The following is a 15,731-nucleotide window of genomic DNA, read 5'->3' as shown; positions in this document are numbered from 1 at the left end:
GAAAGTCAGAGATATTCACTCCTGGAGGTAACAGGGAACTTTGCCCCAGCTCCCCCCATTATAAATAGCCAACCAATTGCAGCCTTGGACTGGGTGTCTAATGTATATTTTAGTGAACATGCAGTTTCTGTGTTATTCACTTGAGGCAGAACTGCTGACTTTGTCTTTGACCAGAGAGAGAATGGTCTGATTCGGCCTGTCAGCATTGTGGCCCCCCATAGTTAGTCACAGCAGCCAACAGTATTTACATTTTCATCACTCACTCGCAACAGAAAAACCGAAAGGATATCATTTGGGTCTGCTCAGTTTCACGCTGCATTAAAAATTATTTGTCATAATATGTTTAGAAAGCCAGTCAGAGGGTTTGCGCTCAGGCTAGAATGAAAAGCGGATGGTGCGTGAGAGAGAAAATATCTGTAGAGTTCAAAAAGTACTAGCACTCAAAACCATGAACAGGAATAACCTGAGGAGGCTTAATTTAATCCATGCTCAAAATAATACAAAAAGTGAAAGCGTAAGGTGCTAATAAAAAAAAAAGGAACAGAGCATTTGTTTCGGCCTTAAATGCACGCATGTTGATTTTGTCCACCCACACCAGACGTGACCAGGACACGCGTGTTGAAATATCAAAACGAACTCTGAACCAACTATATTAATTTGGGGACAGGTCGAAAAGCATTAAACATTTATGGCAATTTAGCCAGCTAGCTTGCTGTTGCTAGCTAATTTGTCCTGGGATATAAACATTGGGTTGTTACTTTACCTATTCTGACAATGAATCCACAGATAAAAGGGTAAACCGAGTTTGTTTCTAGTGATCTCTCTCCTCCTTCAGGCTTCTTCTTCTTCTTCTTTGGACTTTATATGGTGGTTGGCAACCAACTTTAAGGTGCATTACCACTACCAACTGGACCGGAGTGTGGACCTCAGTTCATCTTTCAATCACCCACGTGGGTATATGCTCCAAAAAAAACAATGAGGAGATGGCACGTGGGTATACGCTCCTAAAAAACAATGAGGAGATGGGAGAGGCGGGACTTGCAGCTCGTCAAGCATCACAAATAGACCTAAGTTCTATTTTAGCGGCTGGCTACGCAGACGTTCGTTGACGCGAGCGAGCAGTGTGGGTGCAATGAATGACATGTATGTGTTCATTTCTTTTGCAACACCCAAGCGTGCCACGCGAGCGGTGTGGTCAGCATGTTACTTGTGGTCACCATGTTACATCTCTTTCCAATTATATGTGTTCAGAATGTTATGCCTTCAGTGCTGTACAAACAACAAACAAATTAAGAAGATGCTGTGCGTAACAGGCCCAACAGGTGCAAGCAGATAGTGGATTAGAGACTGGCGAATAGGGAATCAATTAACAAGGAACATATAGAAAAATAAACAATTCATATGTCACATATAATTGGGGAGACACCATATAAGGGGACACTGCTGCTGTGGATGTTTGGCTCAGGGCTCTGCTCCCTACTACCTACCTACATTGTACTGTTGTATGAAATGTAATATCTTTCCAGTTTTTTATAGTAAAAAAAACCCAATGAGTACATGTCTACTTGTTCATTGTGTAAGGTTGTTAGTTTACAGCTGTTTGTATTTTTATATAGTGTAATGCAACTGAATTGAGAACTATCAGTGGGGTGGATGGGTAATAGTAATATCAATTTGCATCAGGACACTTCTGGAGGGATTCTGGCAAAACACCGGCAGTGTTGGCTTAGTTCTGGTTTACTCTGGGCAGTCATCCAATATGATGTCAGTCCGAGCCCGGCACCCGGATTCGGGCCGATTAAATCTGTCCCGGCGCGCAGGAATAGGGTCGCGTCCTCATTGCTAGCTGCGTCCCCTTACAGACACATCCAGGCACGCCTGCCAGCCTAAAAGAATCAAACTGCACCCTGAAAGCTATTTTAACATAGGAATCCACCTGGACCCCCTGCCCAGAATTGGACAGGTTTCATCTATGTCGGTGAGTTTCGAACGTTCTGTTCTTTGAAAATGATGTGGAAAGTGGAAGCTATGATCCCTTTATGAATTTCCAGATTGTACTCTTTGTTTACATAATAGAAGGTGCCGCCTCATATCTAGCCATGCCCATCATGTGATGTAGACAAACAAGGGAAGTCTGTTGTCATTTGTAGAATTTCTTTGACCCAAAAATTATTATAGAAATCAAATGATGAACAAAACAATATCAAATCAAGATATCAGTATACATCGATAAAGTGTTTGATCAATAAATTGGTTTAAAAAAAAGTGTGGAATGTGTCTAAAGTCCCCCCACCCCTATATAAAGTAAAGGACAACTGAATGGTATGGTCCACCCTCTGATCCTGGTTGTTTTTGGATCTGCTGTTAAAGCGGATTGAACCACCGAGTTGCGTTAACTACGACTCCCTTACAAAACGTTTTTATTCCATTAATTTTAAAAGAAAGACTGCTCTATATAGTCGTAAATACGTATGCAACGAGATATACAGTGAAATGGCAGTTGCGTACACTCTTTGTAGGGAATCCCTTGTGTTCTTTTCCCTCTGAATTTGAGAGAGTGCTTTGAGATCGAGGGGCGCCTGCTGTCCATTGAAGCAAGAAGCCTCATGTTTTCGCCAAGCCAGGAGGAGCAGTGCGCCCCTACAAAAGACCCAATAAAATACGGGGAGTTGGTAGTATTAGGGTAAGTTGAAGAAAAGCTTACGTTTAGTAAGTTACGGAAGTGTTGGTATTTTAGAAAGTAAACAAGTTAGCTAGCTAACAATTTGTAGGCTAGTTGGAGAAGTCGATGCTATGTTTGTGACTGATTGAACTTTTTTCCAGCACTGAAAACACAGACTGGAGTTAGCTATCTTCGCCGTTAATACAATTAACGCTTTAGTTACTTCGATTAAGATGGTGTAGGAAAAGTTTGTTTACATAGGTAACGTTACACTGCTATCGTTAGAGGCCACAGATAACTTGACGCGCCCACGTTACTCAACAAATCAGAAATGTGTAACGGTATAGTAGCTATCTGTTTTCATTTACTTTTTCGGAAACGGTATAAACGTTATATGTATTTACAACGTAACCCACAATACATGTGTAGATTGTGGTGGAAGGATTTGAGATAATAGTACATATGAGTAAATCACAGAATTCCCAAACTTGCAACAGTGTTCTTTTAGCGCCTGTGTTTTTTTTTTGTTCCAATAAAAGTTGCTCACAAGTAATGACTCGATTCAGGTCGGATGAGGAATTCGGAAGTGGCGATTTCCCCCATCCCCCAATCCTCACTTTTTCCTAACATGTTGCTTTGCTTACGTGATAAAGTCATCTCTCATAGCATCAGAGTATGCTAGTGTTTCCACGCGACTTTAAATAGGCTCAGACTTAGGCTAATGTAGGCCTACTTCTACGTCCACAATTTTAACCCTCTTTTTTATTATTATTATTGTAAACATTTTTCATGTAAACTGATTCAGCGATAATATAGTCTTTGAAATGTTTTAGTGCTCACAACTTTTTTTTGAACTGACAGGAGCACTACCCACAGAAAAAAAGTAATCAACTATGTTCTCAATCGATACAAATGCCATTTAGGGAGACTAAAGACTCCTTGATTAATCTCTTACTGACATATTTTCGGAACATCCAAAACACAAGTGGACATGTTTGTTCCGTTTATACATTAAATGCTATACAGAAAGTAGTAATACCATTCATAGATGCTAAAACTACATTTAGCACCTATCGATGATAGCAGGGATGCCACTTTGGTCGTAGAAGTGGGTGGGGGGCATAAAGTGGCGTGGGTCTGGGGGTCCTCCCCCAGAATGGTTTTGGGCATCTAAAGCTAATTTCCTGCATTTTTAAACAATCCAATATGTCATCTCTATTTAGAACAAAAAGTCAGCAAAAATGCATACACTCTTTAAGCTAGGTAAGATATAAATATTACATATGTTTGTGATTAATAAGACTGAGCTAAATCAAAGGTAATTCAATAATAAATATTGTGTTGCACCTTTAAGCAATTGCCTAACAAATGAACAGCTCTTCCTTACATTTTTGTTTGACATGTTTTGTGTCATTGGGAAAAGCCTCTATCAACCCTTGATACAGTTTGGAAATCAACTTTGGAGGTTTGTTGCTTTAAAATAGCATCTGGCTTGTCCAGTGTTTGCTGCACAGAGAGAACAAAGTGTTGTATCTGAATAAAACACCTCACCTCCATCAGACTGGTCTTCCCTGGCTGCCTGACCCTGCTGAGACCCCTGTCACCATCTGATCCTCTTAATAAAATGAGGCATGACAAAGAATTCCCTTTGTGTACATTTATACATTATATTATCCAATAATAGAATCAATGGTTCCATAATTGAAATGACCATTATTCCCAGATCCCAGACTGTAGCTTTAAGCTGCTGTCCTGTAGCTACTGTAGGTCTTCCCATCACTTCAAGATAGAACTTTGTATCATTTACTGATATTGTTAATATACAGTGCATTCAGAAAGTATTTAGACCCCTTGACTTTTTCCACATTTTGTTACGTTACAGCCTTATTCTAAAATTGATTAAATACATCTTTTCACTCAATCTACACACAATAGCCCGTAATGACAAAGCAAAAAAAAATGTTTATACGTTTTTACACATGTAATAAAAATAACAAATAGCTTCTTTATATAAGTATTCAGACCCTTTGCTATGAGACTCGAAATTGAGCTACACACAATATCCCATAATGACAATGCAAAAACAGGTTTTTACATTAAAATAAAACATTTATTACAAATAAAAAACCAATACCTTATTGACATAAGTATTCAGACCCTTTGCTAAGACACACGAAACTGAGCTCAGGTGCATCCTGTTTCCATTGATCATCCTTGAGATACAGTGGGGAGAACAAGTATTTGATACACTGCCGATTTTCCAGGTTTTCCTACTTACAAAGCATGTAGAGGTCTGTAATTTTTATCATAGGTACACTTCAACTGTGAGAGATGGAATCTAAAACAAAAATCCAGAAAATCACATTGTATGATTTTTAAGTAATTAATTTGCATTTTATTGCATGACATAAGTATTTGATAACCTACCAACCAGTAAGAATTCCGGCTCTCACAGACTTGTTCGTTTTTCTTTAAGAAGCCCACTGTATTTCTACAACTTGATTGGAGTCCACCTGTGGTAAATTAAATTGATTGGACATTATTTGGAAATGCACACACTTGTCTATATAAGTCTTGACAGTGCATGTCAGAGCAAAAACCAAGCCGTGAGGTCGGAGGAATTGTCCGTAGAGCTCTGAGACAAGATTGTGTCGAAGCACAGATCCGGGGAAAGGTACCAAAAAATGTCTGCAGCATTGAAGGTCCCCAAGAACACCGTGGCCTTCATGCTTAAATGGAAGAAGTTTGGAACCACCAAGACTCTTCCTAGAGCTGGCTGCCTGGCCAAACTGAGCAATCGGGGGAAGAAGGGCCTTGGTCAGAGAGGTGACCAAGAACCCGATTGTCACTCTGACAGAGCTCTAGAGTTTCTCTGTGGAGATGGAACCTTCCAGAAGGACAATCTCTACAGCACTCCTCCAATCAGGCATTTATGGTACAGTGACCAGACGGAAGGCTCTCCTCAGTAAAAGGCACCTAAAAGACTCTTAGACCATGAAAAATAAGGTTCTTTGGTCTGATAAAACCAGTGCTGGAAAAAGTACTCAATTGTCATACTTGAGTAAAGGTAAAGATACCTTAATAGAAAACTACTCAAAAGTCACCCAGTAAAATTCTACTTGAGTAAAAGTATTTGGTTTAAAATATACTTAAGTGTGAAAAGTAAATGTAATTACCAAAATTCCTTAAATTAAGCTAACCAGATGGCACCATTTTATATATATATTTTTTTTAACGGATAACCAGAGGCACATTAAAACATTCCAACATAATTTACAAAGGAAGCATGTGTGTTTAGTGAGTCCGCCAGATCTGAGGCAGTAGGGATGACCAGGGATGTACTGTTGACAAGTGCATGAATTGGACCACTTTCCTGTCCTACTTAGCCTTCAAAATGTAACGAGTACTTTTGGGTATCAAGGAAAATGTATGGAGTAAAAAGTACATTATTTTCTTTAGGAATGTAGGGAAGTAAAAGTAGGCAAAAATATAAATGGTAAAGTACAGATACCCAAAAAGAATACTTAAGTAGTACTTTAAAGTATTTTTACTTAAATACTTTACACCACTGGATAAAACCAAGATGAAACTCTTTGGCCTGAATCCCTACGGTGAAGCATGGTGGTGGCAGCATCATGTTGTGGGAATGTTTTTCAGTGGCAGGGACTGGGAGACTAGTCAGGATCGAGGGAAAGATGAACAGCGCAAAGTAGAGCATACAAGACCTATTTTTTAATAGCCGTTCTCACACGGGTTTGTCTTAAACTGGTGGTGGCATAGATGCTTTTCCTGGCAGCGGGCCGGCTGGGTGAGTGGGTCTTATGGAATGAAAATAGGGATTGATCAGGATACAGCCTCTCCTCAGTCCCCTCTCTGTCTATTCATTGTGCCTGTGGGACTGAAGCTATTGACTGCATTGTGAGTCTCCTAGGAACGGCTCTGTGAGGGAAGCTTGTATTCGACTGGGACTTCTCCAGGTAGGTGGAGCACAGACCTCCAAACCACCACAGTTTGGAGTTTGTCACAGTTTGGACTGGTTGTGACCTAAAGCCCCCTCAACTCTGTCACAGTGACTAGGGGAGTGCGGATGACTCTTTCCTGTGAATGGCAAGGCTGGTGGACTGGGATGCTCAGTCTCTAGTCTAATCCCTGCTATTATCCAAAAGTAAAATCCGCTATCTGTCTGGCCCAGGTCAAAAGGGAAAGGGATTACAGTAGCTACAGCACAGATGCTGTCCCAGCTAATGCAACGATGAAGATGGCTCCAGGTGATATTACACACTTCACTTCCTGTCCTTAAAGATTGATAATGGACTGGTATTTATGTACAGTTGTCCCATCTGACCCCAAACGGCTTAACTGGAGTGGGGGAGAGATGTTATGGCCCAGTAGCATCAAGCTAGGGAGAGAAACTTTTATGTCACATGCTTAGTCTACACCTGTTGTTTACGAACGGTGAAATACCCATCCCAACAATGTTGAGAGAAATAGAAAAGTAATAGAAGACAACACAAGGAATACATACACAATGAGTAACGTTAACTTGGCTGTATTCACAGGGTACCGAGTCGATGTGCGGGGGTATGAAGTAATTGAGATAGATATGTACATATGGGTATGGGTAAAGTGACTGGGCAACAGGAGCAGTAGCAGCAGCGTAGTCCAAAAATAATTAATGCAAAGGCTGATCAATGCACATACAGTGAACTCCAAAATTATTGGGACAGTGACTCATTTTTTTTTCTTCGGTTCTGTACTCCAGCACTTCGGATTTGAAATTCTACAATGACTGTGAGGTTAAAGTACAGACTGACAGCTTTCATTTGAGGGTATTTTTTTTATCCATATCAGGTGAATCATTTAGAAATTATAGCACTTGTTGTACATAGTCCCCCCATTTTAGGCGACCAAAAGTAATGGAACAAATTAACTTAAGTGTATTAAAAAGTTCCAAGTATTTGGTTTCGCATTCAACAACTACATCAAGCTTGTGACTCTACACATTTGTTGGATACATTTGCTGGTTGTTTTTGTTGTCTCAGATTATTGTGTGCCCAATAGAAATGATGTATTATCATTTTGGAGTCACTTTTACAGTACATTTGAGTAATTTAGCAGACACTTTTATCCAGAGTGACTTACAGTAGTGAGTGCATACATTTTCATACTTTTTTCATACTGGTCCCCCGTGGGAATCAAACCCACAACCCTGGCATTGCAAGCACCATGCTCAACCAACTGAGCCACACAGGACTATAGTGAATAGAATGTTTATAAATACTTCTACATTCATGTGGATGCTACCATGATTAGAGATAATGATGTGTGGAAATTTAGAGGCATAAATATCAGACCCCCAAAATGCTACCCTCCCCTGTTATTGCATTGGTGAGAGGTTAGCATGTCTTGGGGGTATGATATTTGTGCGTCTAACTTTCTCACTCATCATTATTCACGATTCATTCATGATTATCCCTAATCATGGTAGCATCTAGGCTTTGGCGGTATACCGTATACCAGGGTATTTGAAAATAGCGTCAATACATTTAGAAACTATACATTTTTATATTATTAGCAAATACCTGCAGTCAATTTGTATAATATGTTAGGAGATGAAGATTTCGTTCTTCATTTCACCTGTCATATCATGAAGCTTACTCTAGTTCCCCAGTCGTTTGTTTGTTTGTAGATAGGAGACTGGAGAAAGTGGGGGCAGGTGAGTCGAGCTGTGTATTGACAGGGGTCGAGCTGTGTATTGACAGGGGTCGCGTTTTGTATCGATAGTCAAGTGTTTTTTTTTCTTCGATAGATTGATCAGAGACGTGCAACTATAGTTTTCTTTCACAGATGACAACATAAGTGCAATGCTATTTGGCTGGCAGCCACACATGTAGGCTAAGTGAGCTTACAATAATAAATACATTAAAAAACTATGCATGGCCATCATATTTCTGTTTATCATAGAAAGAATGTAGCCATCTGCATTTCCTAATGTTTTTCTTAAAGTTAATCTTGCATTTTACTGGAGAATTTATTTATTTATTTTACTAGGCATGTCAGTTAAGAACAAATTCTTATTTTCAATGATGGCCTAGGAACAGTGGGTTAACTGCCTTGTTCAGGGGCAGAACGACAGATTTGTACCTTGTCAGCTCGGGGATTCGATCTTGCAACTTTTCGGTTACTAGTCCAACGCTCTAATCACTAGGCTACGCTGCCGCCCCATGTATGTAGTCTAGCTACACATCAGTCAGAGCGCTGTCTGCTGATAGAATACCTGTTCGTGAATTCTCATCCAAGTGGAGAAGTGCAACTGAACCACAAATTGAGTCTGATGCCAAGCAGAAATTACAATAAGAAGAATTTTAGATCTGCGTTTAGAAAACGCAGCAAGATATTTCATATGTGTTGTATCTTTTTTCCTGTGTCAAAAACACGAATTCTGCTTTAACGTGACCCCGAAGTTTAACTTGTTATTAATTCAGCCACATACTTAGATAAGGGTATTGTGTTGGCTTTCTGTTGTGTTTGAGAAGTCAAAGCTCTTTGAATGAGTTATCTGTACAGCTGCCACTGCTATCTTTTGATTTCCTTGTTTTTTTCCTCTCTCTGTTCTCGGGTCCGTCTGCTCCTCCCCATCTTCTCCGAGCAGGCAGGTCCGTTGCCCTAGCGACTCCAGACTCCATACAGACACAGCGTGTATACAGGCTGCTCAATGTCTCTGGTTCACATTCGCTTGTAAATGTCCAAACTCACAAAAAATGACGTTCGTTAGCTCCTACCTATATATGTATAACTTTTTTATTTACCCAGCAGCCTCCATGAAAATTCGCTATTACTTGTGCAACTTTTGTTAGCATTCTGCTAATAGATGCCCAATGGGCTTTTATGCATTTTGTTGGCGCCCCCTTGTGTACTAAACCGGTAATACCGTTAAACCAGGGATAAGAGGATAGTAGGACGATATGAACATCTGGATACTGCCCAAACCCTACTAGCGTCCACATAATGTAGAAGTGTTTAGAAACATTCTTATTTAAAATAAGTGACTCCAAATGACACTACAATATTTAACATTTATTTTTGTGTACAAAATAATCTGAAACGGCAACATGTATGGATGAAAGTACCCTCAAATTAAAGCTGACAGTCTGCACTTTAACATCATAGTCCGTTATTTTATTTCAAATCCAAAGTGTTGGAGAACAGAGCCAAAACAACAAAAATGTGTCACTGTCCCAATACTTTTTGGATCTCACTGTAGTCCAGGTAGCTATTTAACTTTATAGCCATCTTATTGCTTGGGGGTAGAAGCTGTTCAGTGTCCTATTGGTTCCAGACATGGTGCATCGGTCCTGCTTGCTGTGCAGTAGTAGAGAGAACAGTCTATGATTTGGGTGGCTGGAATCTTTGGAATTTTTAGGGCCTTTCTCTGACATCGCCTGGTACAAAGGCAATGGTATTGACTGGTACCAAGGACAATAATCGCTTTAGAGACAGGTGGCTGCCGAAGGCTAACAGAAGAGTGCAATTGATCCTGCCTGATTGTGAACTGATCACTGCGGTTGTGACTTGTTTCGTATTGATCGTACTCATGTGCAGTCAGTAATGGCAGAGATAACATATTCCCCTGTGAGAGGGTTGTGTCGAGCAGACCAGCTCTACCCTGTTCTGACTGAGGCAATGTGTTTGCCTGGCTGTGGGGACAGGTGGCCTGGGCAGGACGAAGGAGTATGGGGGGGTGGTAGTCGCTCACTGCTGTTGCATCAGTGTTGCATTAAGGGGGCTTTGGGGATTACAGTAGTGGTTTGTTGTTTAGCCCATTCACTAATTAAAATAAAGGTGATTTACTTAGTGAACATAATTCATTCTGAAATACTGTGATCTCAGTCTACGTGTCAGTCTGAACTCTCTTATTTGCACGATCATTGTGGGTGGGTGATAGGCCTGTGTTGGATGGGAGGAGAGCATGGGGTTTCCCAGCTGTAGGGGCCAGCTGGTGGATGCAATTGTTCTGGAAGGGGCGTCTCCATTCACCAGGCAGACCAGGCGTGTAGTAACAGCAGACTGAGACTGGGCATCACAAGGGTGCACCAAGATGGAATTGTGAACCACACAATTGTTATGATGAGGCCATTTTTTTTGTCCTGTGTTTTTAAGAGTCAGCCAGTTCAGGTTCCAAGTTATTGTGACTAATACGGTAGAGCTATTACGCTGTTGAACCTTCATGTGAGTCAGAGAGACAGTCCTGTAAAGGGCAGCAGGAGACCTGACGCACATTAAAAACTCTGCTCTGCTACAGGCTAGTGTAGATCAACAGGCCGAGCTACACCGTGGCTAGCTTAGACAGGGAAAGCATTTAAAGTGCATTATGTAATAACTCTAATAATCCAAGGTGATGCTTATATCACAAATAAAATGAATGTGATTTCCAGGAACACATTTTATTATTCATCGCACATTCATTTCCAGACATGCGTGTTCTGTAACATATTCTCTAAGACCTTTTCTCTCCTGGAAGCATATGTTTACCCACCCTTTGTGGACAATTAATTCCCCTTGTCTCAAATGTTGAAAACTCACGTCTTTCTCCTCTTCTTTCTGACAGGTACAATGGCTCCCTCCCGAACGGAGACCGGGGCAGAAGGAAAAGCCGCTTTGCCCTGTACAAGAGAAGCAAAGCCAACGGTGTTAAACCCAGCACCGTCCATATCCTCAACACACCACAGGCCAGCAAGGTAAACCAGGAACCTAGCCTACTCATGTAGGCTATTCATGAATGAACTAAGTAATTGGTTGGATTAATACTTGATGAGTTCTCATGAATATGTTATGATCCCACTTATCAAGTTGATAGTCATTAAAAAAAAAATGTTTACACCCAAATAAGATTTTTAATGTATCTACTTTGGAATCCCAGTCAAGAAAATATTGCTGCTCTATTGATAGATCTGTGACATTTACTACACAAAACCTGCAGACTGCAGCCAGTAAACTGCCCAATCCTGTATATGTCTGCCTTCTTGCAATTGTTCTCCTAGATAAATCAAGCACACATTTCGGAGCACTTCTCCTTTTTGAAGTTTGCGTCTTCTGGCTTCAGGCCCGAGTCTGGGTTGGTCTCCCACCCTGTAGCCTGACTGTGAAGTCTGCTGGCCGGTTGCTCTTACTGGGAGAAGGTTAGGCGCTAGCTGTTAGCTGATAAAGGCTGTGTAATCTCTGACGGCCTGTTTACTTTACTGTACTGTGCTCTTGTCTGTGCTGTTTCATGACACTAGGGCTGACCCCATTTAGTCGATTGTTTGGTCGATAGGCTGTTGGTCGACCAAGATTTCTTTAGTCGAGCAGTTGCAAAAAAAAAAAACGGTGTACCAGACACCTGTCTGATTCGTTTCTGTCTGAGTGGACTAATCCATTGTGGAGGCCATGGGGAGGGCACAGTCCATCACTCTTAAGACATGTCCTACTGTATTTGTATATGGTTAAGGTCAATGGTGCAACACTAAAAATAATATTATTTTATAACAAATGTGCTTTCTAACTTTTGATAGCGGTCGCTGTCCGCGGTTCTGAAACATAAGTGCGGTGTTGAATTAGTGCCTTTTACTAGACAATGTTGCAATGTGGATAATAGCAAAGTTAACCAGCATATTGATGTTGAGAACAATGCGGCAGAGGCAGCAATGGTGTAAGAAGACGAGAAAACAGCCCTTGCTTTAATTGTCTAGGAAAATTGAGGAGAGGAAACCCCAACTTAATTTGGTCTATAATATATAGTCTTAACTGTTAAATGTGCCTGGCTTTTTAAATTATCCATATATATACAAATGATGTGCACACACCTTCAAATTAGTAGAGTTGTTATTTCAGCAACACTTGTTGCTGACAGTTGTATTAAATCGAGCACACAGCCATGCTATCTCATAGACAAACATTGGCAGTAAAATTACCTTACTGAAGAGCTCAGTGACTTTCAATGTGGCACCGTCATAGCATGCCACTTTTCCAACAAGTCAGTTTGTCAAATTTCTGCCCTGCTAGAGATGCCCTTGTCAAGTGCTGTTATTGTGAAGTTGAAACATCTAGGAGCAACAACGGCTCAGCCGTGAAGTGGTAGGCCACACAAACTCACAGAACGGGACCGCTGAAGCAAATTGTCTGTCCTCGGTTGCAACTCTCACTACCGAGTTCCAAACTGCCTCTGAAAGCAACGTCAACACAAGAACTGTTCGCCGGGAGCTTCATGAAATGGGTTTCCATGGCCGAGCAGCCGCATACAAGCCTAAGATCACCATGCGCAGTGCCTAGTGTCGGATGAATTTGCGTTTGGGGGATGCCAGGAAAACGCTACCTGCCCCAATGCATAATGCCAACTGTGAAGTTTGGTAGAGGAATAATGGTCTGGGACTGTTTTTCATGGTTCAAGCTAGGCCCCTTAGTTCTAGTGAAGGGAAATCTTAAAACTACAGCATACAATGGCATTCCAGACGATTCTGTGCTTCCAACTTTGTGGCAACAGTTTGGGGATTGCCCTATCCTGTTTCAGCAGGACAATGTCCCTGTGCACAAAGCGAGGTCCAGACAGAAATGGCTTATTGAGATTGGTGTGGAAGAACTTGACTGTCCTGCACAGAGCCCTGACCTTAACCCCATCAAACACCTTTTGGATGAATTGGAACGCTGACTGCGAGCCAGGCCTAATTGCCCAACATCTGTGCCCAAACTCACTAATGCTCTTGTGGCTGAATGGAAGCAAGTCCCCGCAACAATGTTTCAACATCTAGTGGAAAACCTTCCCAGAAGTGGAGGCTGTTATAGCAGTAAAGGGGGGACCAACTCCATATTCAATCCCATGCTTTTGGAATGAGATTTTTTGATGAGCATGTGTCCACATACTTTTGGTCATGTAGTGTATCAACAGAAATAAGACAGATCTTGCTAGTGTTGGCAGTTTGAGTGTTTGTTTAATAGTCTACTGATTCAGTGAGCATCATGCCTCACAACACGTCGGTTGATAACATAAAAAATAAAATAAAACAGGCTCTCTGGTGTTATGTATTTGGTGTTTACACTTTCAAATGGTCAGAAATGATATTAACAATAATAACCCTCCTTTTTCTTGATCTCCTTGTTATCATTACTATTATGATCCTTTATAAGAAGCAATATCATTAGTAGGCTTAGTATAGCAGCCTTGTATAACCGCCGTAGGCCTTAGAGCACGTGCTGTTTATTCTTAATCCTGTAACTTACGTAGGCCTATATTTCAATACTTATTTTGAATAAAATAACAGTGACCCTTGAATAATTAGCGTAAACAATAAATAAAGTGTTCCGTTTTGACAATTGCATCGAATAGTCCCCGCGATATGCAACTGTTCAGGGAAGTCAGGAACCAATACACGCAGTCAGTCAGGAAAGCAAAGGCTAGCTTTTTCAAACAGAAATTTGCATCCTGTAGCTCTAACTCCAAAACGTTTTGGGACACTGTAAAGTCCATGGAGAACAATAGCAGCACCTCCCAGCTACCCACTGCACTGAAGCTAGGTAACACGGTCACCACCGATAAATCCATGATTATCGAAATTTCAATAAGCATTTCTCTACGGCTGGCCATGCTTTCCTCCTAGCTACCCCAACCCCGGCAAACCGCTCCGCCCCCCCCGCAGCTACTTGCCTGAGCCTCCCCAGCTTCTCCTTCACCCAAATCCAGTTAGCAGATGTTCTGAAAGAGCTGCAAAACCTGGACCCGTACAAATCAGCTGGGCTAGACAATCTGGACCCTCTCTTTCTAAAATTATCTGCCGCCATTGTTGCAACCCCTATTACCAGTCTGTTCAACCTCTCTTTCGTATCGTCCGGCGATCCTAAAGATTGGACAGCTGCCGCGGTCATCCCCCTCTTCAAAGGGGGTGACACTCTCGACCCAAACTGTTATAGACCTATATCCTTCCTGCCCTGCCTTTCTAAAGTCTTCGAAAGCCAAGTTAATAAACAGATCACTGACCATTTCGAATCCCACCGTACCTTCTCGCTGTGCAACCCGGTTTCCGAGCTGGTCACGGGTGCACCTCAGCCACGCTCAAGGTACTAAACGATATCATAACCGCCATCGATAAAAGACAGTACTGTGCAGCTGTCTTCATCGACCTGGCCAAGGTTTTCGACTCTGTCAATCACCGTATTCTTATCGGCAGACTCAACAGCCTTGGTTTCTCAAATGACTGCCTCGTCTTGTTCACCAACTACTTCGCAAATAGTTCAGTGTGTCAAGTCGGAGGGCCTGTTGTCCGGACCTCTGGCAGTCTCTATGGGGGTACCACAGGGTTCAATTCTCAGGCCGACTCTTTTCTCTGTATATATCAATGATGTTGCTCTTGCTGCGGGTGATTCCCTGATCCACCTCTACGCAGACGACACCATTCTGTATACATCTGGCCTTCTTTGGACACTGTGTTAAAACCTCCAAACGAGCTTCAATGCCATACACAACACTCCTTCTGTGGCCTCCAGCTGCTCTTAAACGCTAGTAAAACCAAATGCATGCTTTTCAACCGTTCGCTGCCCGCACCCGCCGCCCGACTAGCATCACTACTCTGGACGGTTCTGACTTAGAATATGTGGACAACTACAAATAGCTAGGGGTCTGGCTAGACTAAACTCTCCTTCCAGACTCATATTAAGCATCTCCAATCCAAAATCAAATCTAGAATCAACTTTATATTTCGCAACAAAGCCTCCTTCACTCACGCCGCCAAACTTACCCTCGTAAAACTGACTATCCTACCGATCCTCGACTTCGGCGACGTCATCTACAAAATAGCTTCCGATACTCTACTCAGACTGCATCCAGTTTGCTATCACAGTGCCATCCGTTTTGTTACCAAGTCCCCTTATACCATCCACCACTGCGACCTGTATGCTCTAGTCGGCTGGCCCTCGCTTCGTCGCCAGACCCACTGGCTCCAGGTCATCTATAAGTCTTGCTAGGTAAAGCTCCACCTTATCTCAGCTCACTGGTCACGATAACAACACCCACTCGTAGCATGCGCTCAGCAGGTATATCAAA

General features: G+C 41.8%; 1 protein-coding gene across 2 annotated transcripts in view; it reads left to right on the top strand.

The window, feature by feature from the left end:
* The first annotated feature begins 2,346 nt into the window (after positions 1-2,346).
* peli2 (pellino E3 ubiquitin protein ligase family member 2) overlaps positions 2,347-15,731 on the top strand; it is a 30,667-nt gene continuing 17,282 nt past the window's right edge. For both annotated transcript variants that reach the window (XR_011479788.1, XM_023986651.2), the window contains exons 1-2: positions 2,347-2,683; positions 11,271-11,400. Coding sequence is in view for 1 of the 2 variants with exons in the window: in XM_023986651.2 (XP_023842419.1) it covers positions 2,607-2,683; positions 11,271-11,400 (207 nt within the window). In the remaining variant the exon portion in view is untranslated. The remainder of the gene's footprint in view (positions 2,684-11,270; positions 11,401-15,731) is intronic.

Source organism: Salvelinus sp. IW2-2015, linkage group LG4q.2, assembly GCF_002910315.2.
Source record: "Salvelinus sp. IW2-2015 linkage group LG4q.2, ASM291031v2, whole genome shotgun sequence".
Classification (NCBI taxonomy): domain Eukaryota; kingdom Metazoa; phylum Chordata; class Actinopteri; order Salmoniformes; family Salmonidae; genus Salvelinus; species Salvelinus sp. IW2-2015.
This window is presented reverse-complemented; position numbering and strand designations above follow the sequence as displayed.